At 41.3% G+C, this 24,796-nt stretch overlaps 1 protein-coding gene across 6 annotated transcripts in view; it reads right to left on the bottom strand.

Moving 5' to 3' along the window:
- The window catches only part of GLRA2 (glycine receptor alpha 2), a 134,391-nt gene that overhangs the window by 17,477 nt on the left and 92,118 nt on the right, over positions 1–24,796 (bottom strand). For 4 of the 6 annotated variants that reach the window (XM_049834167.1, XM_049834170.1, XM_049834166.1 and 1 more), the window contains exons 8-9: positions 13,567–13,716; positions 11,563–11,682 (exon numbers count right to left, since the gene is read on the bottom strand). In XM_049834167.1, coding sequence (XP_049690124.1) covers positions 11,563–11,682; positions 13,567–13,716 — 270 coding nt within the window. The remainder of the gene's footprint in view (positions 1–11,562; positions 11,683–13,566; positions 13,717–24,796) is intronic. The other 2 variants (XM_049834168.1, XM_049834169.1) reach the window with 1 other exon arrangement.

Below are 24,796 nucleotides of genomic sequence, written 5' to 3'. Positions count from 1 at the left end.
AAGAACACATTAACTATGCTGAAGAGCCAAAAAACAGATTTTCAAACTAGGTAGGAAGAGCAACTAACCTTACGCTTGGTAGGAAAGGTTTGAAAAGTAATTAAAAAAAGCTATATAGAGCAATAATTTTGAAGCTAACAGATAAATCAAGAAACAACTAATCCTCTTTAGTTTTGCTAGGAAAATCATTACCAAAAATATCGGTGAGGCTACCTGGAGTGAGAAGCATGATACCCAAACATAAGAGGCTCAGAGAGAGAACTAGAATTAATAAATTCAGAAAAGCTGAAGCCCAGGCATGGCAGGACATGCCAGCATATGAGAGCCTGGGGGAAACTGGCAATTACTAGGTAGACAGGCACAAAAGAAATCCAGTGACCTGTGTGGGAAATACAGTGTAAAGCTAATGTAGGGAGAATAATATCTAAAATATGTTACACCTCCTCTGCTTCTCATCTTAGAGACACACACGCACACACATACATGCACAAATACCCAAGAGGGACCTGTCTGATGGAAGATTAGCTGACATTATGGTCTAATAAGAAAACTGCAGTTGAATAGCTGGATAATTTGTCACTTGCTCCTCTGTAAAGGATGGGGCAAGAACTTGCAAAGCTTGCAAGAAAGGTAATTGTCTTCTGCAAAAGCCACTGCAAGTTTATAGGAAATACCTATATAATCTCTTGGTAGGGCTGGAAAACTATTGAGCAAGAGCACAAAGTGATTTTCAGAAGTATCCACTCGTTGGTATAAATATCTGTGAACACAAGAACTTCCCCCAGATTTTGCATGGGAAGTCCTGTGACAGTCTCAGGGTCACCAATCTTTCAAAGTTAGGACAGAGTACTTCTGCAGTATAAGGACCCATGCTGCACATGCAATGAAACACATGGGACCAGACAAATATATCTTAATTCACCTAACTAGGTATGTAATGGTGAAAAGGGGCGTATTAGGACCTTGTACATCTTCCAGACAGAAGATGCCGAGGGCTCTAAAAGAGCATCCTGTGATGCACAAGTTCTCTCTCTCTCACCAGCCCATAGTGGCATTACGCTTGATTAGACTTGCTATAATTTCCTTTGCCTGCCATGCTCAGCACATAAGAAGCCTACAAGACAAAAATTCTGCAAATGGGGCAAATGAGGAAACTTAGTTTCTGGCTCTACACTGTGTTTGCAAAACCTGAAGACTGTGAATGTGGTAAAACCCTGTGTTTTTTGCATAAATATCTGTTGTACAGCTCTTTCTTGTCAATTTGACAAGAGAAACAAACCATACTAGAAAAGTAAGCCCTCCATGGAAGTGAAAGAGAAAGCTGGCCTAAGTTAACAGACAACAGATAGATCAACTTCTTGGAAAGTTTGTGTCAGAGAGTATCAGGGCTGCTACATGCAGGCATCTGGAAGACTTTACGTCCTGAAGAGGAAACACACAACTTGCCTTCCTAGAATGGCACACAAGATCCCACATTTGTGCAACTCGGATAATCTGTAATGAACAGGGTTTGTGATCTCCATTCTTAATGAGTTATTCTTTTGACAGGAGAAGATTACAGAGCACCTGAAGGCAAGTCTCTATCACCAGCAGGCTTGGGAAGGCTTAACAGAAAAATGAATGAGTCGGTCACAGGCAGAGCACTTCCACATGACTAGCAGAAAGAGTTCTCTCAGAAAACTACATGGAGAATCACTTGAAGAGAGTGAGGTGAGGCATGAAAATGAAGGTGTTGTGTCTCCTGGGAGTCTTGTCATAATATCACAGAGAAATTAAAACCCTGGCACTTTGGTAACATAACTTGCACTTATGCAAGTGGATTATAAATGTGTGTGTAAAAATGTACATACAGTAGCTGTATGAGAAATTACATGCACAAGTTAGAAATTAAATTATTTGAAGAGCTATGCTATCGCTCAGAGAGATGTTACAGGCTCAGTACAGAAATTCCCAGGTAGGATTCTGGACTTCTGTCACTTCATGTGATTTGGCAATGACAGGAGTCTTTTCTGACCTTTCCAATCTGTTTCTCCAGGAGCTAAAAACACTCTGGCACACTCAGTATGCCAGATATACTCAACCAGCCACTGGAAAACTGAACTTTCCAATAGTAAGTCCTTGATATTGATCCTGCTGCCGTAAAGTAGTGCCGTGTGGGAAAAGCCAGGGCTGTGCCAGCTCTGAGGTGCCATGGGGAAAGTCCAGTCACGGCGAGTGGAAGTGGGTAAATTTTTAGTGACCTGTGGTTGGGCTTGGCAAGGAGTTTTCAGATGCTCCCAACTTGAAATGGGTCTTTGTGAGAACTCTGGGAAGACTCAGCAACAAGCACTTAGAATATGCGGAGTTTCAAGGTGTTTATTCCTTCCAGTGTAACTATCCCTAGCCCCCTCCTCATGTTGTAGCAAAAAAAATCTCTTTCCCCACCTATACATCTACTCCTAGTTGGCCAATTGTTTCTTTTTTTGCAAGGAAGATTAGTGTTATTACAAAAAAAAAGAAAGAAAGAAACAAAATCGGGCCACAAGATAAATACTCGAGTACGGATATCCATATTTACAGTAAATAGCATCTTGCTTTAGCAGTGGATCAAGTGAAATAAACATGTTTGATCATTAAACCAAGCTAAGTATGTCAGAATCAGGCCCTGACTGATCAGTTTGCCATAAGCAATGGCTGTCGACTTGAACATGAATAACTAAACAACGTTGTTTTCCCCCTGGAAAAAAAGATAGAGAAACAAATGGCTTCAACACCACTTTTTTAAAGGTACTATAGAAAGTGGATTTTACTGGAACCCATGAAGTTTTTCAGACCTTGAGACAGCGTGAGGTTTCAACAGTCTAGTTAATACAATTTGGGTTTGCACAATGTCATTTGGACAACATCATTACAGAATGCTTCACAATTAATTACATTCAAATAGCAGCTTCTATCCCCTGTGGAGAAAGGGATTAATTGGGTCAGATGTAAATATGCATTTCATGGATCCTACTGAACACTTGCCCATCTCACCAATTTACTATGTAATTTGGTACAACTGGTGTACTATGCTCTGGAGATGCACGGGGCGAGCACAGTTGCCAGTTAGGGTAGAAATACACGGGTACAGCAGTGCTGGTATTCTCAGCCTGTGTTATGCTTGGATCTAACTGCCTGACCCTTTCATTCTCTTGCAGAAATACTAATTTATATTTATACACGCTGAAATACTCTGCTGCTGAAAATGAGGCTTGGGACAGAACTCAGAACCGTGTCGTGATGGACCCCTGGCAACTCTTCTCCTCCCAGGTGTTTTCTCCCCTCCATGGGAAAGAGGACCTGACCATCACTGCAGTGGGAAACCCAGAAAACAGTAAAGATAAACTACCTACAGGGAAAGAACAAAGGAGCCAACTTTGGGGTAAAGTTGTTTCCTTGACCCCTTGTGCAGCCTAAGCCTAAATCGTGGGACTGCAATGGCTTTACACTCTCCTTCTGGAGTCTTGGATAGGGGCAGTTTAGGTTAAACATACTCGTCCTGAAGTCCCCTTTCTTCATTTTTGATCATGAAATGCATATTAGCCCATTTTTTCACTTTTTTTTCCATGAAATAAAGTGGGTCAGAACACATCCAGCAAAAGAATCCCCATTTTCTAAAATACTCTGAAAAACAAAAGTTTGTGCCTGTGGCAGGTGGTTCTTGAAAAGCTACTTCTTGTTGCTTTAAAGCATCAAAAATAAGAACACTGTTTCCTGGCTCTTTCTAGCTTCCTCTGCCCTATTTTCAGTTTGTACTCTCCCCTAGGTACAATAAAATTGAGACATTTGCACCCAGCTGGAAAGTACCTTTCATGAGCTGGAAAACTGCAGACTTCATTTCTGGCGTATTTCCTGCTGTTCGTGAGTGACTACCAGGACAAACTTACTCGAGTGAAGTGCAAACTTCAGTCCCCAAGGCTTGTCAGTTCAGAGCTGATCCTTTCAGCCACTGCATGCTGGGTAGGTACAAGAGAGGACTCGGAGTTTCTAAAGCAAAGTAACACCACCGAGCAAACAAAAAAACCTTCAGGTACTCCTTCTGGCTTTTTCAGTCCCACCTGTCGCAGGTTGTGCAACATACACTCATTTCATCATCCCAGATCTGAAAATTGTAATACTACCGTTCTGTAGCCCTTTTAAACTTAGTTTTAAAATGCTTATATCCTCTTCATATCTTATTTAACATTAAGGAGCAATTTGCTAAATTATTTGCATGCTGACCAACATGAGTCATCGTAATGCATCATGTCCTACTTGGTGCTTTGGTGCTGTGCCTGATCCCTGTGGTTTGATTATCTGTCCCCTGCTCCCACAGAGTACTCCGTAGTGTTGCACCACTCCGATCGTTTCAGTGGATAAAGAGATTCACCATTCTGTAGCCTTACCAACTCCCCAGCAGTTCTCCACTTCTCTGGTTTCCACCACCTCTAGACTAGGCATTTTTTCCCTGTCCTCAATTTTTTTTTTTTCCTCAGAACTATGAATTTTGCTATCCTGATTTTGTTCTCCTGGCTTTGCCTCTACTCTGGTACCTGTATTCCATTACTTCAGCTTGCGCACTTGTACACTAGCAGCTTTAATTAATGCTTAGATATTTTGGGATTTGATATTTGGAGGTCTTTCTCAGGAACTGGTATTACATGTTCCATAAATTAGTCTGCCTTTGATTACAGAATGTTTAACGTGCCTGAATTTTTATTTGGTTTTCAGAGTTCTGTCACCTGAAATATAACTATCCTTTTTCTCTTCTGTTTCTTGGTTTGGGGTGAAATATCCACCCTGTATAGCCCATCATCTTATTGTGTCTGAGGCTGCGAAACACAGGTACTTGTTTTGAGTTTTTTTACCTGCCCTCCTCTAATAAGGGAGGGAAAAGCTTCCATTTCACTTTTTACAACAATTGTAAACAGGCCCTAATAATAACCAACTTCTGCCTTTCACTGGTTTTTTGTCTGTGTTTGCTTTTCACTGGAAAATCTGCATTTCCAGTAAGCTTAGTCTGTGCTCCTGGACAGACTGCTCTTACTAGATTTTTTTTTATCTATTGCTTGGATACCACCCCCATGGCTGAACTGCTTCTTTTCCTACAGTTACTCTTTATTTGGGGACTTCCATCTCTTTAGACTTGTGCCTAGAGCTAGACTAAGGATTTATATCAAGATGTTTTCCTAGTTTGAGATGAAGCTTTTGTTTAAATGTTTAAACTCACTGCAGTAAGTCCATTTAATAAACAATAAAGATGCTTTGACTGATGTTAACTAGGGCCATTCCTAGCCTATTCATGCTCACAATAAAAAGACAGACAAGGACATTCAGACGAAGTCATAAGGTGACACGGCAACATGTTGAAATGTATTGTGTCTATTATTTAACTGGTTCTTTGCAAGCTAAATGATCCTTTTGGTGTATTTATCTTCCACTGGATTTTTTCTGCGCAGTTACATTAAAGTGCTAATGCAATTGCCCTGGAGAAATAAAAATAACCACAATATCTTGAGGGTGTTTATCTATAGCAGCAGCTACGTGCTCTTTAATCCATTAAGTAAGCAAGATGCAAGAGAAAGAGAGAAAGCCATTCAGACTCATATTCCTATTTTTCACAATGAAACTTGTGAGCTTGAGCTCACTCGGCGAGTACCAAAAGTAGCTCAACAAAAAGGGCTTTCCTTGAGCACTTCCATTATTCACATGATGCATCACCTTACATAATGCAAAGCGTGCACGTCATGCCACTGAGTGCAGTGCACACGGATGGTAGCGGGCAAATATTTCCACTGAGGACAGTAGTACCAAGTGTTTTAAAGGCAAAGTCAGGCTGAAGGCACTGATTTTTTTCAATGGGAAAGTCTAGAAAATCTTAGAGAATTGTTTGGAGGGTGTGATGGAGGGATTTCGATATGATTAGAACGGCAGAGATGGCCTTTGAAAATTGGTGTTAACACATACCTCTTTTCCTTTTTGAAGGTGGAAATACTGTATTATCTTGACAGATGGAGTGACTTTGGGTACTTGGGGTACCCACCTCACCACCTCTCTGGTTTCAGCTGGGGTAGAGTTAATTTTCTTCCTAGTAGCTGGTGTAGTGCTGTGTTTTGGATTTAGGATGAGTGTGTCAGTAACACACTGATGTTTTAGTTGTTGCTGAGCAGCGCTTACACCAAGTCAAGGACTTTTCAGCTTCTCATACTGCCCAGCCAGCAAGGAGGCTGGGGTGCACAAGAAGCTGGGAGGGGACACAGCCGGGACAGCCGACCCAAACTGGCCCAAGGGATACCCCAGGCCGCGTTATGTCGTGCTGAACAATAAAACTGGGGGGGCTGGTGGCGGGGGGGGTGGCCCACTGCGTGGGCACCGGCTGGGCATCGGTCAGCAGGTGGTGAGCAATTGCGTTACGCGTCACTTGTTTTGTATATTCTGTTATCGTTACTATTATTGTTTTCCCTTCCTTTTCTCTCCTGTTAAACTGTCTTTATCACAACCCACAAGTTTTAACCCCTAAGTTTCCGATTCTCTCCCCCATCCCAGTGGGGGGAGCGAGCGAACGGCTGTGGGGTGTTTAGCTGCCTGCTGGGTTAAACCACACGACCACCGGCAGCTCCATCCAGAGGCCAGCAGTTCTCTGGAGCACTTGACCAGGTGCTGCCATCTTTGCTTAGTGGAGTTATCCTTTGCTGCTGTAATCACTTTGTCTCAGTCCCAGCTCTTTCATTTGAAAGCACCATTTGTGCCTCCCTTTGCTAATCTGCATGCATGCGAACCCCCTTGGCTGCAGCATTGTTATTTTTATTGCTCTGTGTTCCCTGCACATGGGATTAAAGTCTGTCACAGCCTCCAGCTGCACAGTATTTCGTTCAAGCTATAAAGTATTGCTTTTAACACTAACGCTCCCAAACTTAACCCCTATTTTTGGTCATAGTGGTCACCATCACACATGTAATTTAGGAAGTCATCTTTGAGATGATGGTATGAATACTAGTGTACTGTGACTCCTTTTAACTACTGATCGTATAAAAATTACTGTTTTCAAAAAGGGATGATTGAACCTGTGTAAACAGAGTTCTTTGCTTCCCTGGAAACCCATCATTTTGAAAAATAAACAAATATTGTTTGATTATTACAATTCATATTTTAAAAAGAAGTTCTTTTCTTTTAAGTGATCTGGCACTATGCAAATTTAGATTTTAATATAATGAAACTGTACTACATCCTCAGTACCATCAGACTCATGGCTTCTGCAGCCTGTACCCTCTATATGAAAAAGTAGTGTCATGATATGCAATAAATAGGCAACCATTTCTCTCAGCAGTGAAGTATTGCTACTGATGGGTGTATTTCACCGTGAGCAGGAAGACTACACGAACCTTTAGGACAAGCATTGAATGCTTCTTCAAACAGAAAATGCATGGGGAAGGCAGACAGGTTGAAGCACTGATTACCTGAGGATATAGGGATTTATTCTGTATGGAAGACGGCAACAGGTCCTGACAGTGCAATCTTTTCCAAAGCAATGACAGGTCAATGGTTCAGCTGTAAATACAGTTTCTGGACCATCAACGATATGATCCAGACTTTCCTAGAGAAACATTAACCAGTCTGATCTTTGGCTTAAGAGATCCAAAGGTCTCTTAAGGTGTCTTGTGCTTTCAGGCAATGCTCTGAGGGTTGTAGCACTAAGAGGAACAAGAGCCAGCAGAAGCAATAACGAAAGCAGTGACAGAGATATAGTCTTACAAAACCAGGAACACCATTTTTCTTGTTTTGTAGATCCAGCTACTAAATCCAGGAATCCTGGTCAGGCATGATTTAGCACCTATTTTTTCTCTCCCAAGATTAGCACTGAATGATGCAGTATAAATATTCAACCACCCCTCTTTTACACTGTCTCCTCTTGACTATGACTTTTAGATTTGCATTCACCATATACCCTTGGTTCAGTGAGCAATACCTCAGCAAGTCAAGGTCCCTGCTTGTGACCTTCTTGTGGCACCACAGGCTATGTTGCTGTGTTCTCCTCTGCCCAGAAGCGTCCCTCTCGTGAACAGAAAAGTACCGAGCTGCAGCTACGGTAGCATTGCTCCAGAAACCTTTACCTTGGTATGTCTCCTCTGTTCACCTCCCAAGTGCTCATCACTTGTGTGGTGAGAGTTCTCCAGGGGAAATCAACAGCAGTGCAGCTCCAGCTCTTAGGGCTCTGCAGCAAAAGTACTGCAGCAACACGGTCCCTCTGTGTACTGCCCTGGCTGTATATCTAATACACAATATTCAAAAGTAGAAGGGAGGTTTCTGAAAGCTTTTCTTAGAGAGAGGGTAACCGGGCCTTACATGAACTTTAGCTAGCACTAAAGTGACTGATAAGACACGCAACATTGAGTACTTACTTGGACTGGTTTTGTAGTTGTATGGCATCAGCTTTCCGGTGGCAGCACGGTAATATTGGTCATATCTTCTAGAGAGACCCTGAATTTTTTTCTTTTTATGTTCAGTTTAGTATATGTGTAAATATGATTATTTCTACAATAGAAAGTATCCAGAAATGAAGGCTCTCTTCTACTGCTTGATATCGTAGCTCTGAAAGTGAACAATTTATTACATTGCAAATCCTCTTTCCTAATTTTCCTGTGTAACGTGAACTGTGGTTTTTGCTTTGATTTTGAAAGCTACTAATTCCCTTTACAGTGTACAAAATCCACTGAAAACATCTGCATCTTATAATCACGTAACTTTACAGAGCTTGATCAAAGTCAGAGGATCATTACAGCTCAAAAGCTGTTCAGGCAATGTTTTTGTTCTGGGAAATCAGGTCCTGAAAAATTTAAATCCCGGTCTCATTTTATTTAAATGAATACATTTCATTTCTCAGCCACCAGTACCAACCAGTGAGCTGCACACTCAGCTCATTTCTTTCTCCATCACTGATTTTATTACCTCCACAACTCACCCATAATCTGGATCTATCAGCTGCTATCATATTGCTTCTGATATGCTACACGTTAAACTGTGTAAAAGATTTCAGCCCCGTGGCTCTTCTCCAAGCAAATAAAAAGAAACCAATGAAAAACATCTTTTCATTCATAGCTATTCATACTCCACTGAACAGGGCTCAGGACATCATGAGGAGGAACACTGCAGGTTGACGGTTCAGGAATAAATACCATACCAATAAAAATGCATTTCATTACACATACCAAATTTTGTTGGAATGCACTCATCTGAAAGATGACACAATGTGGGATTTACTGTCTCAAGGCAATACTGTCTCAAGGCAGTACCATCTCAAGGCATCAACACAAAAAGGAAGCCTATGGAGGGTAGAAGCAAGGACGGGTAGCCTGGGAGGAATACAGAGAAATTGTCTGAGCAGCCAGGGATCAGGTTAGGAAAGCTAAAGCCCTGATAGAATTAAATCTGGCCAGGGATGTCAAGGGCAACAAGAAAAGCTCCTACAGGTACATCGGTGATAAAAGGAAGACTAGGGAAAATCTGGGCCCTCTCTGGAAGGAAATGGAAGACCTGGTTACCCGGGACATGGAGAAAGCTGAGGTACTCAATGACTTTTTTGCCTTAGTCTTCACCGGCAAGTGCTCCAGCCACAGTCACAGAGGTAAAGCAGGGACTGGGAGAATGAAGAACCACCCACTGTAGGAGAAGATCAGGTGCAAGATCATCTAAGGCACCTGAAGGTGCACAAGTCCATAGGATCTGATGAGATGCATCCACGGGTCCTCAGGGAACTGGCGGATGAAGTGGCTAAGCCACTACCCACCGTATTTGAGAAGTTGTGGCAGTCCAGTAGAGTTCCCACTGACTAGAAAAGGGGAAATATAACCATTTTTAAAAAGGGAAAAAAGGAAGCCCCGGGGAACTACGGGCCATTCAGTCTCACCTTTGTGCCTGGCAAGATCATGGAGAGGATCCTCCTGGAACCTATGCTAAGGGACACAGAAAATAAGGAGGTGATTGGTGACAGCCAACATGGCTTCACTAAGGGCAAATTGTGCCTGACAGATTTGGCGGCCTTCTACCACAGGCTTACAGTGTTGATGGATAAAGGAAGAGCAACTGACGTCATCTACCTGGACTTGTGCAAAGCATTTGACACAGTCCCATGTGACATCCTTGTCTCTAAATTGGAGAGACATGGATTTGAAGGATGGACCACTCAGTGGATAAGGAATTGGCTAGTTCAAAGAGTTGTGGTCAACAGCTCGGTGTCCAAGTGGAGAGCAGTGACGAGTGGCATTCCTCAGGGGTCGGTATTGGGACTGGCGCTGTTTAACATCTTTGTAGGTGATGTGGACAGTGGGACTGAGTGCACCCTCAGCAAGTTTGCCAACAACACCAAGCTGTGTGGTGCGGTCGACCCACTGGAGGGAAGGGATGCCATCCAGAGGGACCTTGACAGGCTTGAGAGGTGGGCCTGTGCAAACCTCATGAAGTTCAACAAGGCCAAGTGCAAGGTCCTGCACATGGGTCGGGACAATCCCAAGCACAAATATAAACTGGGTGATGAAGGGATTGTGAGCAGCCCTGAGGAGAAGGACTTGGGGGTGTTAGTTGATGAGAAGCTCAACATGACCTGGCAATGTGTGCTTGCAGCCCAGAAAGCCAACCATATCCTGGGCTGCATCACAAGAAGCGTGACCAACAGGTCGAGGGAGGGGATTCTCCCCCTCTACTCTGTTCTTGTGAGACCCCACCTGCAGTACTGTGTTCAGGTCTGGAGCCCTCGGCACAGGAAAGACATGGACCTGTTAGAGCGGGTACAGAGGAGGGCCATGAAGATGATCAGAGGGCTGGAGCACCTCTCCTATGAAGACAGGCCAAGAGAGTTGGGGATGTTCAGCCTGGAGAAGAGAAGGCTCCAGAGAGACCTTATAGGAGCCTTCCAGTACCTAAAGGGGGTCTACAAGAAAGATGCAGGGGGAGTCTGTATCAAGGAGTGTAGTGATAGGATGAGGGGTAATGGCTTTAAACTGAAAGGGGGGAGATTTAGATGAGATATTAGGAATAAATTATTTACTGTGAGGGTGGTGAGGCACTGGAACAGGTTGCCCAGAAAGGCTGTGGCTGCCCCATCCCTGACAGTGTTCAAGGCCAGGTTGGATGGGGCTTTGAGCAACCTGGTCTAGTGGAAGGTGTCCCTGCCCATGGGAGCAGGGTTCAAACCAGATGATCTTTAAGGTCTCTTCCAACCCAAACCATTCTATGATTCTATGATTTCCTATGCTCCCGTCCACCCCATTCACCCTATATTTATAAAGGACCAAGCTACCAAATATACATGCACTTTCCTTGGGAGGTTTGGAATGGGGGTAGCGCAAGCCAACCATGGAAAAAAGCAAGCATAAGGATGGGCCATAAGAATGTACAACATGAAACTGCTGTTCATGCTGGGGACAGTACTGTGTATTCAGTGGGGTCATTTAGCAAAAGAGAATACAAGAGACTACTAGCGATGCCATCAAAATCATCCATTTTGCTGATTTATGACATCACTGCACATACTAAAACTCTCTTGCTTTCTCTTTCTCACTACAGTTTTACCCTCAAACTTGAATTGCCGATCTGATTCACTGTCCCGTAAGCTGATGACTCTTTGCTCCGCAAGCCATTCATGCGCCTCACGGACTCGACGCTTTCATTCCCAACAGTCATAGTCTGTGCCTGTCCCCAGAGTGTCAGCATAGATAGCAGCAGCAAGAATGAGAATAGCACAGTGGTAACACGACGACACACATACACAACACGCAAAGAGAAGAATGGCTCAGTTAGAGAAGACCATCATGCAAAACAATGTGAATCACTTTCAAGGCAAAATAAACTGAGAAAATTGTGAGAGACAAACTCAAGTAAAGAGGTGCAGAAAACACCTCCTAACTAGATGGCCTTAGTAATGTTATTCCCTGTTTTGAAATTAGTGCAACCAGATTCATAGGACAAGTGAAAGCAAGGCTGTGCAGGTGGATAGGTGTCTCTTACTCCACAGAATATTTCCTTGTATTGAATTAGGGCACTAGCCATTTTGCAAAGAATTCATGTATCAACTGGCTTAGGATAAACACAGGTCTTCTGGTGATTTGCTTTTAAATAACTTTCTTTTAATAGTCACCAGAATAATCATTCCCACAGCAGATGAATGACCACTTCCATGGACCAAAACCTCATAATTTTTGAGTGACGCCACTGGATACTGTTGTTACTTACCAATAGTGTCTTCTTGCCTATTTGTTCATCTCTAAAGAAGACATTGTATTCAAAACTGAAATTACAGACCCCATAAAGCAGCTTCTGCTGCTGCCATGCTGTGTTTGGAAACAAAGGCTTCCAGTGGCAGCGCATCTGGCATGCGTGCCTGCAGACGGGCAAGCATTTCTGCTCTCTTCTGTAATCTAATCTTAATGGGAATCTCAGTTCACCTGACAATAATATTAAACCAGAGAACAGCACTGGATTGCTTCCCAGAGCATCCATCAAATATTACATTAGCTACAGAACATTTATTAGACAAACCTGTCAAAATACAAATGCCTTGTGCCATTGTTGTCATCCCTCTTGTAAAGGAAACCATTATTTGTAGCTTGAAGCACTCGCACAGCTCGAGCAAATATTTACTTCACCTAGCAAATGCATACGTACAGCATAAACCTACAGGTTTCTACTGATACTGAAAACCAGTGACAGATAGAGGAAGGATGAAGCCTTTATAGTTGTGGGAATGATCAGAACTGAACTAAAATTCAATTTAATGTCTATTCCTGTCTTTCCATTTATGAAAGAAAAAAATCAGGAAAGATGGACAGACTTCCTAAAAATATTTCTAGACTGACATCTAGATTAAAAACAAGCCTCTCTTCTACATTTCAGTCACTGGTATAAAATGATTTGATAATGATACTCACAAATAGGCCCTTTGTTAAAAATTTGAAGTTTGCATCAGTAACAAACTGTGGAATAGTAGAATCTAGAGAGGAAATTCTCCTAATCCTTCTCTTTTTTAAAGTGGCCATGTTTCCTGGTTTCAGCTGGGAAAGACACCAGTTGCTGGTGGTTTAAAAGTGAGGGCAGAACTGCCGATCACTCTGCAGTGGGCTACCCTAAGGAGTCTCCCATTTTAGCATGACTAGCTAGGGTAGCACTAGAAAAGACAGGTTTCAGTCATGTGCTGATGTCAGCACATCTGGATGATGTCAAGGAAATAATATCGGTCCTCTATCTATGTCATTGCTTCCAATGGTTCCTTATTCACTGGCAGGTGCCACATAAGTAGCCCAATAATTGTAAAGGTACAGCTGCCTCAACAATTGCAAGAAGAGAATAAAATTCTTGGAATCGGTGACCAACGTATTGACATTTATCAGTAACTTCATAAACCGCAAATAAACCCAGCAGCCAGTTATCAGCTCTTTATCAAGGAGTAAATAACTCAAAAGGAAACTTTAGGATGAGACTCTCCTGGCAAGAGCAAGAAGAACTGAGGTGAGAAATCAACTGCACATCAGCATGCCCTGACGGGCAGACTCAGTCACCCCAAGTAAAGAGCAGCTGTACCTTGTTTTGTCTCCTTTGCCTTCTTCGAAGCCTCAGAAACTCCTTGTGCTGCCGTGAAACAAAGTTGACTGCTGCATATTCCAGTAATGCAGCAAAGACAAAGAGAAGGCACACGGCCATCCAGATGTCGATAGCTTTTACATAGGAGACCTATAAAGAAATAGGACACAGCATGTTATATTTCAAAATTCTTCATAAGCTGAAGATATTGATGTGAAAAAATAAACACATTTCTGCACAGCATGAGTTCCATTTGTTCAATGAGGTGGGTTTTTTCTTGTTTTGTGTTGTGGTTTGTTAGTCTATTGGCTTAAAACAAATAAATAATCCAACCATTAATGGAAATGTGTGTTCACAAAGAATACACAAATTATGACCCACTGCCTTTAGGAAAAGAATCAGGATTAGTCTAACAAAATACAAGTGCTCTTGTAATCACAATCACAGCTTCTCAGAAATAATACAAATACAGGGTGTGATAGAATACTTATTCAAAACCAACTCTATAAAGTTTATAGTTATCACCCTTTTCATCTTTTATGAACCAATTACCATAGTGATTAATTAGCTATGTTTGGTATCTACACCTCAAAGTAAACTCAGGGTACTGTATCCTATGGGTTGATATGACTTTACTAATTAAATATTTGACCCTATTTGCTTGACCTTTATCCAACAACTCTACGAGAATATCTTCACAGATATTATCTACTAGCAATACCCAAATACCAGATGCTTCTGTTCTGGTAAAAGCCTGTTCTGATTTGAATTAACTGGTCCACAAAAAAATATTGCAGCGCTGCAATGTCACAAGATTTTTATCATACTACCCACACCAGGCCAAAAAGTAGCCAATTAATGAGCTACACACTATGCATATCAAAGGTACGTTGTCCGCCATAGCTGTATTTGGTCTCTTGCCTTTCTTTGTAGTCTTGCAGTTTCTAAGCAGAGATCTTACGATTAGGCAATAGCAGGTTGTCTCTTTTGTTTATCAGGTATTTCATCGAGGGTAGCATTAAAATCATCTGACTTTTAATGTCTACAACATACATGTGAGCTAGTTGCCTAAACTACTTTGATATAAATAAGTCAAGGAATGAAGAACAGGCAGTTTTGGGATGCAATGTATCTGAACTGTTTCAGGTATCTTCTCTCAGATGAGATGAATAACACCCAAATAGTGCTGCTTCATCTTCATGTCTGTAAAGAGGAGCTTAGAACCACTGTCTAAGCATAGACACATGGGGCTTTAGTCAGTTGTCTAAATAAAAGCATCACATACTGCCACATTAGGTACCTAGTCTCCATTTGCCAATCCAGCAGAGCACAAATCTCCAGTATCATACTAACCAGTCCTCTGGAGATGCCTCAGATACCCAAGGTCACCTCAAGTGGCACCACCATACAACTGAATCAAGATAAGCAAAATGGATGGTACCTAAATCCTGAAATATTATAATCAAAGGTATTTAACATCTGAATAATACCCTGCCGGCCAAACATTTGAATGCAGTCAAAACATACAGTGGTCTGAAAAGAGTGTAGAAAAGGATGCGTTGTTCATCTAACACTCTAATGTTTAGGAGACCCAATCTCCACCTTGAAAACTCCACCTCTACCCTTTGCATATACTATTCAAAATGACCTTGCTCTTATGGGAATGGCTGCCATTTCATGATGAAGGGAGCACACCCGTTTCAGTAGGTTTTGCTCCTGTTTACCATGTGCTTGAATAGCATCACTTTTCAAAGTCTAGAGAACATTTTTTTGTTAACGTCAAACAGAATATACTGCACTATGTGCTCCAGCAAGCAATATGAGCAGAGGAACTGGCATTTAAAGCATGGCAGAAAGGATACAGAGCTCCATCCTGCAGATCCTGGACACTGAGTGGGACGTTCTAGAGGAGCCAAGTACTGTTATTCAGCCTGCATCATGGGAACATACATTTCAGTAGCTGAGGCTATAGTGCAGCTCCACACTGCAATGCCCACAATACAACATGCATAAGCTGAGATGGAAGAGGAGGATTTAGCAGGCAAAGGTGACACTATGAATCCGTGCCTTTCAATTATATACCAGCAGGTATGCATTTCTCTCTCCCACACATAAAAAATATTTTACACGTTGCATCTTTACTGAGCAGCTGTGAAACCCAGTGAAAACTCGACTATGTCCCAGACACTCTGTGCCACAGGCTGAGGCGCAGTAGGAATCAAGTCACTGTAATTTGTGTAAAAAGCAGCTGAGTTTAGATTGTTTGTTACCTGCCTTGAAGGGGCAGCTTGTTTTCCTTTACAAATGCCCTTAGGAGATGTATTAGACATGCATAAACAGCTGGACTGTGCTGCCAGAGACAGCACAATGCAGGGAGCCGAAGTCACAAGAATCAGCATTTCCAGCTGTGCTAATCCTGTCCTAGTGGGCTTAAAGCAGGGAGGGCAAAATAATGAAGGAAGCCCTGAGTTAGCCTTGCTGCCACTTACACAGTGCTGCCATAAATGGCATCCACACAATTGCTGAGCCAGCTGGATTATTTTAACTCCAGCCTGCTGGGCTGGAATCAGATCACGATATACTTGGCAGGTGCGTAACTTGTTTTATTGTTTAGCCATTGCCACACCATGGCACAGCTTTAAATGAGAAAACAGAAAGCAATTGCTTCCAACAACACATTAAAAATAAATAAATGGAAAAGTCCTGCAATGAGTGAAAGCTGACCCCTTTGTTTCCGAATCACTTTATGTAATTTTATCTATGTATCCCCAGTATGTACAAAATTATGCTGCTAAAAGCCTAAAAACCCGTGCAACTTTCTAGTCACCCCATATGCATGGAAAATTATGTGGATCTATTACACCAAGCCTAGAAGGGCGTCACCTGGTACACATTTCCAAAGAAGTCCTAAAGTGAGTGCCCAGGTTTTAGACCAGCACTTCGGTATCTAAAGCACGCACAATGCAAAGTTTCAGTGGATTTTAGGGTCTGTGCCTGCTTTAGCTGACTTCAAGCTGTGTCCTCCTTCAACTAGGAGATGGTCACATCTACCAGATCGCAGACTGATCTGAAGTGGACCTCTCTCAACCACCCCTGCTGAAGCTGTTCCACCTTGTATGAAAACACTTAAAAGTACATTGCCTTGGGGGCTTGGAACAGTCTCCCCTTCCCAGATGCAAATCCTAAGCAGTGGAATATGAAGTCATTCTCTGCCTCTGCGTCCCAAACACATGCAGGGAGCGAGAAGGCCTTATCACAGAGTATTTCATGGTGCTTGAACAATTTCCTCAGTGAGATGAGCACAGAAAGGATGTGAATTTGATCTGCACATTCCAGGTGAGTGCTATAACCACTTGCCTACCAGATGCTGTAGCTTTTTACCGCGGTGTCTCACATAATGAAATGCCTTTTTCTAGGAGCTTCTCAGCCATTTCTCACTTACCTCCACAGGAAACTCTTCACTTGGCAGGCTCTAGTGTGCATCTCATTCCTAGGTTCTTATTTCTCCTTTGCACTGTACAAGGAGCCTTTCACATCTAATTTTCAGTTAAAAATATTGCTGAATGACACGCTTGTAGGAGCTGGGGTCTGCAAATTGGAGTACTTCTTGATATCATAGGCACATCCATTGCTTTGGGAGGTTCTTCTACCGAACTCAAAAACAGTGTTGCCAGCTATGGTTTTTTTCCCAGATCATAATATAGCCTGATCTCATGTTTGCTCAACTAAAAGGCTTACATCACCTGCTTCGGTAAGGACTCATCAAACTATACAGTTATCTCCAGCTTCCTTAACTACCACATCCATGCTCCATGCTCCGTAGTCACTACTGTGTACATGTAGGACAGTATAGAGCTTGATTTTTTGGAGAAGGTTTCATCTCTCCTAACTTAAAACATTTTAAGTACATGTGGGTTTTGAAATTAATGATAAGAAATAAGCATTTTTAGGGCACAATGCATCTAAATGGAAGGTAGATACCTATACTATAGTCCAACAAACTGCACCTTAAAAATGCCAGTCTCTCATTTTTGAGCAAGACTGGAGTTTTGGATGGCTGTTTCAGGTATATGTGTGCTTGATATTTGACAACTTTGGTCAGATACAGCCTGTGAATCATTAGCTAGTATCTTGATGTAATCCTAAGCAGAACAGAGCAGAATAAAAGAAGTTACCCCACACGAGCCTATGTAATAGAGACTGTTACCTGAGCACTTGCTACCTTTCCCATAATTTTCTTGCAGGGCAGAACACAAGGTCTGCAGTAACACTACAAACTCAGAGTTGACATTATCAAGCTACCAAGTATAAAATGAAAATTAGTGGTGATTGTTTTTTTCAAACGTAGACCTTGTAAAACATCCTCTGAAAAGCCTGTAACCCCAAAAGCACACTGGGTCCACTTACTTTGCAATACTTTTAGAAGTGGATATTTGGAAACTCTGCCTCATTCAGCTTTATCATGTTCAGAAAGCACAACAAGATTTTCTTGCCCTTTTCTTTCTTTAAATAGCTGCTCCATTTTTTACTGCATGTTGCAGAGCTTCCTCTCTAATGTTGTTTTGGGGGAGGGGATTTAATGGCTTCCACCAATAAAGCCATAAATTATATCAATTATTCAGATGCTCTGTAAATGTTTTAGGGCCAGCTAATGAGGGAACTTTTGTAGAGTGAGATCTGTCTGCACCAAGAGCCAAGCATGATAAGGCTAAGCATAGTAAATGTGACAAAGCATCTCCTTGCCCTTCATAATTTTCCTCATTTGTTATTTGGCCATAACCACTATGCAAATAAAAGACCAGTTTATGCTCTATACAGCACTGCTGTAGCACCAATGTCCCCGGTGAAGTTCCTGGAAATGAAAGTCCAAGGAGGATTACACTGTTCACGAAGGCCTCGCAAATATTAAACCTTCCACTTTTCCAGCTCTTCTTATTTTAGCACTGTGACTCTCTCACAGCTCCTCGGTACTTTTCGGCACATCGCCATGTGTCACCACCAGAACGAAGCCTGCTCTTGTGGAGAGAAGCCAGGGGAAAATGTGGTCGTGTGTCCTGCAGCTGAGCAGCTGTCATTTGTTGACATTTGTGAATCAACCCAAATGTGAGCTCTATTTCTGCTACAGCGCTAGCCTCATGAGACTCCAGACAACTGCTTTAACTCTCTGATTCTGTCAAACAGGTGTAAAATGGAAATAAAGACACATCCATTCTCTCTCGGAGTTTGAATTGGGAAAATAATTTCAATAAGCAGTGCAAGGCACTCAGCCTGTGTTAAAAAAACATATATTCACTTATTTTGGTTGATAGGATCTGATGAAAAAATATCTTTGACTTGTGATATGAAGCCCCAGACCTCTGCTTTTGCAGATACAATACCACATTCTAGGCAAGATTTTTTTAAAGAAGAAAATTTTCAGCTACTGTGAAATGTTCCAGTTTGCAATTAATTTCTCCTATCCATTAAAAGAATCTTTTGGGGAAAAAAGTTTCAGAGAATTTTTCAGATTGGAAATGTAGAAATAGAACAAAGTAATATTTTAAATCAAAACTGAAACAAAAGTTATGTAAAACTGCCTTCCAATATAAGGCATTGATATTGAATTAAGTTTCACTTTATTTTTTTAAACCAAAACACATAAATTTCTCTTATCGTCAAGCTTACTTGATTTTTTTTATTTTTTCAAAACTTGAATTCATAAAGAAATTGATAGGACTCTCCTGCATATCAGCTTTATATAGCTGAAGCTGAAAGCACTAGTCCTGGTTTCATCACAACTTCCAGGAAGAGAAGTTTCTGAATGAAGAACACACGGTCAGCTGCTATTACAAAGAAAGTATTTTCTTTTTGTGTCACTCTTACTCTGGGTCTTTCTCTTCACCCAAGTGATTCACTCCCATGAAATATCATCATTCTAAACCAAATTCATATCAGAAAATGCAAATTACTTTCCCAGTCCTAAAACCTCAGTCATTTCATACTATTCTGTTGTTGCAACACTTTCCAGTTAATTATCCTTCACACTTTGCAATTTTAAAGGGTCACAGTTACTGTGAAATACCTTAACAGGTCAGATCAATAAGACTTTTTAGCATAGTGGACAATATGGCATAAAATAGAAACTGTTCTAGATTCCACCAAGTTTAAAATTAATGGGATTGATTGCCTGGTAAGGAAATCTTCATGGAGTGTTCAGGAGAGGGCAAGTAAAGGAACCGTCCATCACAGCTGGCTTTGGGACCTGCTCTCAGCGGGGGCTGCTCTGCAAGGGAGGGAATGAGAATGAAAGCTTTCATCTTCCAGACTGTGGTAGACGTTTATTTGCCTCTTCAAGACTTTAATGTCCATATTCTTTCCATAATGTAGTTTGCCATGCAAAAGGTTGAGCTATCAGAGCTACTATTCTGTTACTGGAAAATAAGTGCTCACAGAATGGGGCAGATTTTGACAGGAGATGGCTCATTGGAGAATGAGTCCCGTGGAAGTTGTAGGTGTCCTTCATCAGCTCACTTGTGCGCTGCTAGCCAGCTTGGGAAGACAAGCAGCCTGGCTGGCGACCTTTCCTTTTGAGGTGAAAAGGTGTTAAAAGCAAGTCCCAAGTGTCCCACTTGGGAACCAAGCTACTACCCTCAGAGCAAAATGCCTGTTCTGAGATGGTAACATAACTGGTTTGGTTTGTTTGTTGGATGAATGAAAAAAATGGCAATATTTGATGAAACACGCTTTTTCCAGTTATTTTGATAAAGAAACGCAATTTTTTTAATTGACCAAAATATTTTGTTCAAGTCTTTTTTCTTTTGGTTTTTTTCAGAAACATCTACTTCATCTTCCATTTTTAAATGAAATGTGGGCAATTTTCAAAACAAAACAAGAAAGAAACAAGAAATATTTAATTTAAAAATGCTGAAACAAACTCCCTCATCCTTCCTCCATTATTCAGATTCCATCTGAAAGTACCCACCTAACTCAGCAGGGACTCACAAGTTGTTCCAGTCACCCAAAGTTGCCTCTTTCAGTGAATAAACTATTCATCCAAAATTTTTTGCTCTATTTCTATCGCTGGTTCTGCCAAGTCATGAGATGCTAAACCTACCACCCATTGCTGATGCAGAACTAAATGCTGAACGCATTCAAGCCAGGAAAAGTATGGAAACCATTTATGGTTTGTTTTTCCTTCAACGGTGAAGGAAAATTTTCTTGATGTCTCGGAAGAAGATAAGGGAGTTAAAGCATTTACAAAGATGCTCAGAGAGAGGCTCCTGGGCAGGAGCCAGAAGAGGTGACCACAGCTGTGCAATAAAACTTACTAATACTAATACTAATAGCAATAGCTATTTTTGTTGTGGTAACCAGCCCAAGATGCCACAGGTACAGTACTGGTTTGTGAGTGGTGATTCCACTGCTGTACCAGTTCAATCCTACTCCCACTGAAAAGAGAGAGCAAGATGCTCCCCACGTTCAGAGCGGGGCTGGCTCCCAAGAAACTGCAGGTATTATCCAACACTTTGTGAACCTCTGCAACGCATGGCTAACACCTGATTCAGATGATGCAGGACTGTGTCATAGTACATCCTGCAGGATGTGATAAAGGCAGTTGAGAGCAGTAACTGCACACAGGAGACTGATATTTCTTTAAATTATGTAACTATACTCTATATGACACATTACAAAAAAAGTAAACTTGTGTTCCAGGTAAAGGAAAACTATTCTAGAGAAGAAATAAAATATTTCTTTTTAGCATGGGCTGTGTCTATTCATACTTTATGCTCTTTCTTCTCAAACAGCATATTTCCACCTTTGAAAAATGTAATGCCATAAATACAGAATAATTTACCAGATTGGTGAAGCCAAGACTGCTTGGTTTTCCTTCCCAAGGGCATATGAAGTATTGGCATATTCATCATATGTCATTTTGTGCAATCATATGGTGTAGTTGCCTTGTATTTCCCATTCCTGACAATTCATTCTTTCTGTACAGGAAATTTAGACAGGATGTACTATTTCCACTTCAAAAGCCCTTGGCTTGAAAATACTGTGACTATTTTTCAGACATGAAGAAAAAAACCCCAACTGAACAATAGCTTAAGGCAGTTATTCTAACCAAGCAGGTTACAGCTGAGAAAACAAAGGCTTGTGCTTTGGACAGATAATGGTGTTGGTTTTCAGCTTGGGAGCAAACTGGGTGATTTTATTTTGCATTGTTAATGCAGGGACAGGCTGACCTCTGCTACTTGGAATGAAGTAACACTAATTGAAATTGTAACCAGGGTCAAAAGCCCACTTTTGCAAACAGGTAGTCAACTGTGTGTTATATCACTTTTCACTAAGATGACAATAAAGGGGAAATGTCTCTTATATCTAGGCTGGGAGTTCAAGTCTAGCTCAGGCCAGTAATGAAATGGTTAACAAGACAGTACAGATGGGAAATGCTGAATTATTTGGAAACAGGAGGTTCTGGTGACCCTCCCCAAGAACTATGTTGAGTTCATGTCCTGTAAAAAAGGGCGGAGTGGAACAAGGAATGAGCAGATCCGCATGAGGGTGTGCAAAGTTTGGGCGCACAGATGGACGAAATAATAAAGGGACTCGCTTTTTCTATCTCATTGTCTTTTTTCAGGCCCTTGCAGAAACAGATTTGGGAGAGAATCAAAACTGTGAAAGAGAGAGAGGGGCAAAAATGCAAATTCCTCTCTTCATCATTAATTAGGACTTTGACATCCACCAGGGCACTGCTGACTTTTCTTATTGCCCTAATCCTGACACCGGGCAAGAACAGGTCAGAGGACACCACGACAGCCACCAGCTTCTTCTCACTCTCCAGCCTGGTTGCCTCTCTGCCCTCTTGGTAAAAAGAGTCTGGCTTAAGTGACCACCAAAAACATGCTCTGCCAGAGTGTTGCAGACCAAGAGGCAGCTAACTCGAGCCCAACCCAGTATCACAGCCAGACACGGTATGGTTTTGTCAGATCTCAGACAAGCCAGTAAGACCCACAGTCTGTGCCTGAGCTGTCTCAGAATGAGACCTGCAACATCAAGCATCGGCTTCTCACCACTAATATTTTGCACATTTCTGCTCTTTTCCTCGGTCCCAGTTTCTGTTTTTTCTTCTTCTGTATTCAAGAAATTGGTCTTGAATAAGGCCTCACAACCATTTGACTAAGTCTGTTTCTTTTTTCCTTCAAAACCAACCAGATTTCTGATAAAGCTTTCTACGAAGGGAAAAAACAATCCTCCTGCCCCCACAAACAGCTAGAACTCTCTGTGCACATAAACCCCCCACAGCTTACTACAGTGTCGCAGTGCCCCGCCAATTAATCCTTCGGGTTTGGCTTGTAAATAAAGGCAGGCAGAAAAGCAAGTTCATGTTGGCAGAAATAAAATAAATAATACCAATATTTGTGACATTTCTTGTGTATGGACCAAAGGGAGTAATCAACAGATTGGCGGAGCCATGGTGATCAGTTTATGAAGGTGACAAATAGGGATTGATGTCCCTGCTACAAAGAAGCAGCTTCTTATTGTTAAGTAATTGAAAGACATTTATCACACAGAAACACCTTCATATCCAGCTGAGATCAGTGCAAATTGAGAATTATATGTGGCTGCATCAAGACATGGGCAAATACACATAAGGGCAGCCTGTGTAGCTGGATGACAATCTCAGTCTCGGGCTCATTCACAATAGAAGTTTCTGGCTCTTCCTTCCTAGTGAAATCAACAGATAATATTTCTTTAATGTCATTAAATGCCTACTTGACTGCTTGGACTCTAAGTGGTAAATTCTTCAGTGGATGAGAGCTTGGGTAAAAACAATTACCAAGGGGAAAAAAACTGAGGAAGATTAAAGAGGAGCCACAAATCCGTGATTGCATGATTGCTAGCAAGGACCACGGGCAGGATTTTGAAACAATGTCATTAAATGCATAAGCAGAGTAAAATGCTGATACTTACCAAAGAAGCATTTATATTTAAAATTCATTTGAAATAAGAAGTCAATGTGGTATGTATCTGAGTACAGCCAGAGTGCCTACTTCTAAAATGGCAGCTTTTCTGCTGTGATTACAGTTTTCGGAAATGTTTTTTTGTTTGGTGTTTGTTTGTTTGGGTTTGGGTATTTTTCCCAAAGCATTAACTCAGGTTCAGAAAACCCTTCCCATTTCCTCTGTAGATCCAAAAGTGCCTCAGCCACCTCAGGTGAAAAGTAATCTTCATTCAGCTCAGCCACAGCCAGGCCAGATGCAGTTATTACATCTGCCACTCAGTTAGGAAGAATTGCACCAAATTGCATTATTCTTTGACCTTTGAAGAGTTAACTGACTGAGTGCATGACTGTTATCAAATAAGAAGTCAGGATTTTATTTTTGTAGCAATAGGAACAAATCTCTTCCTTTCATGTAAAGCAGGTAAGACTCACAGAACTGGCAGATGGCAGTGTAGCTGCCATGATCTATACCAAGAACATTTGCACCTATATGTACATTTTTAGGTATTATTTTTCCATTGGATAGCATGAAAATTGTGTTAAAGCTCAGGTGACTGCAGAACATTCTACAACATCCTCTCTGTGCTGTATTTTCTATTGTAGTCACAACTAAGTGAACCATTAAAAGTGATCCAATTCACTGAACCAAACAACAAAACCCTAACATTAGAAAAAGGATGCCTAGGGCAATATGCCTTTTTATCTTTTACTCTTGGTCTCTGCTGTTTGTGAATAGAGAGTCGATTTTCTAATTCTCTAAGATTATACTCCTAAATTCTGGATTTCTTAGGACTTCCAGCAATGTAATTTGGTGGGAAAAGGCATTTGTTTATTTTTATGACTGCCAGTCTATCTAGATTAAAGATGGGTAAATTAAATTAATCCTTTGGTCAGAGAAAATTGCCTTACCAATACTAAATACAACATCAGACTCAAACAATTGAGAATGGGATGGTTCATTACATTACTCAGTATCTCCATATGCTTCTTCCTTGACTATTACTTGATCAGTTACTTACTATTCCTGAGCCACTTATCATTCTTAATGATTCTTCTGGCTCTGTATTCTGAATTGCTACTTTCATCTGATTAAACTGGAAGGGGAAAAAATGCTTTATCTGTGGATAATTTAAGCATTGTGTGACTAACAATAACGCTGCAACAAATAGATCTGTATATGTAATCCATCAAATTATTGTCTAACTTTGGGGAAAGAAAAGGGATTTTTAAATGAAAAATAAAAATGTC

Source organism: Accipiter gentilis, chromosome 31, assembly GCF_929443795.1.
Source record: "Accipiter gentilis chromosome 31, bAccGen1.1, whole genome shotgun sequence".
Taxonomy (NCBI): domain Eukaryota; kingdom Metazoa; phylum Chordata; class Aves; order Accipitriformes; family Accipitridae; genus Astur; species Astur gentilis.
Note: the sequence above shows the minus strand (reverse complement) of the source record. Positions and strands in the feature narration are given on the sequence as shown.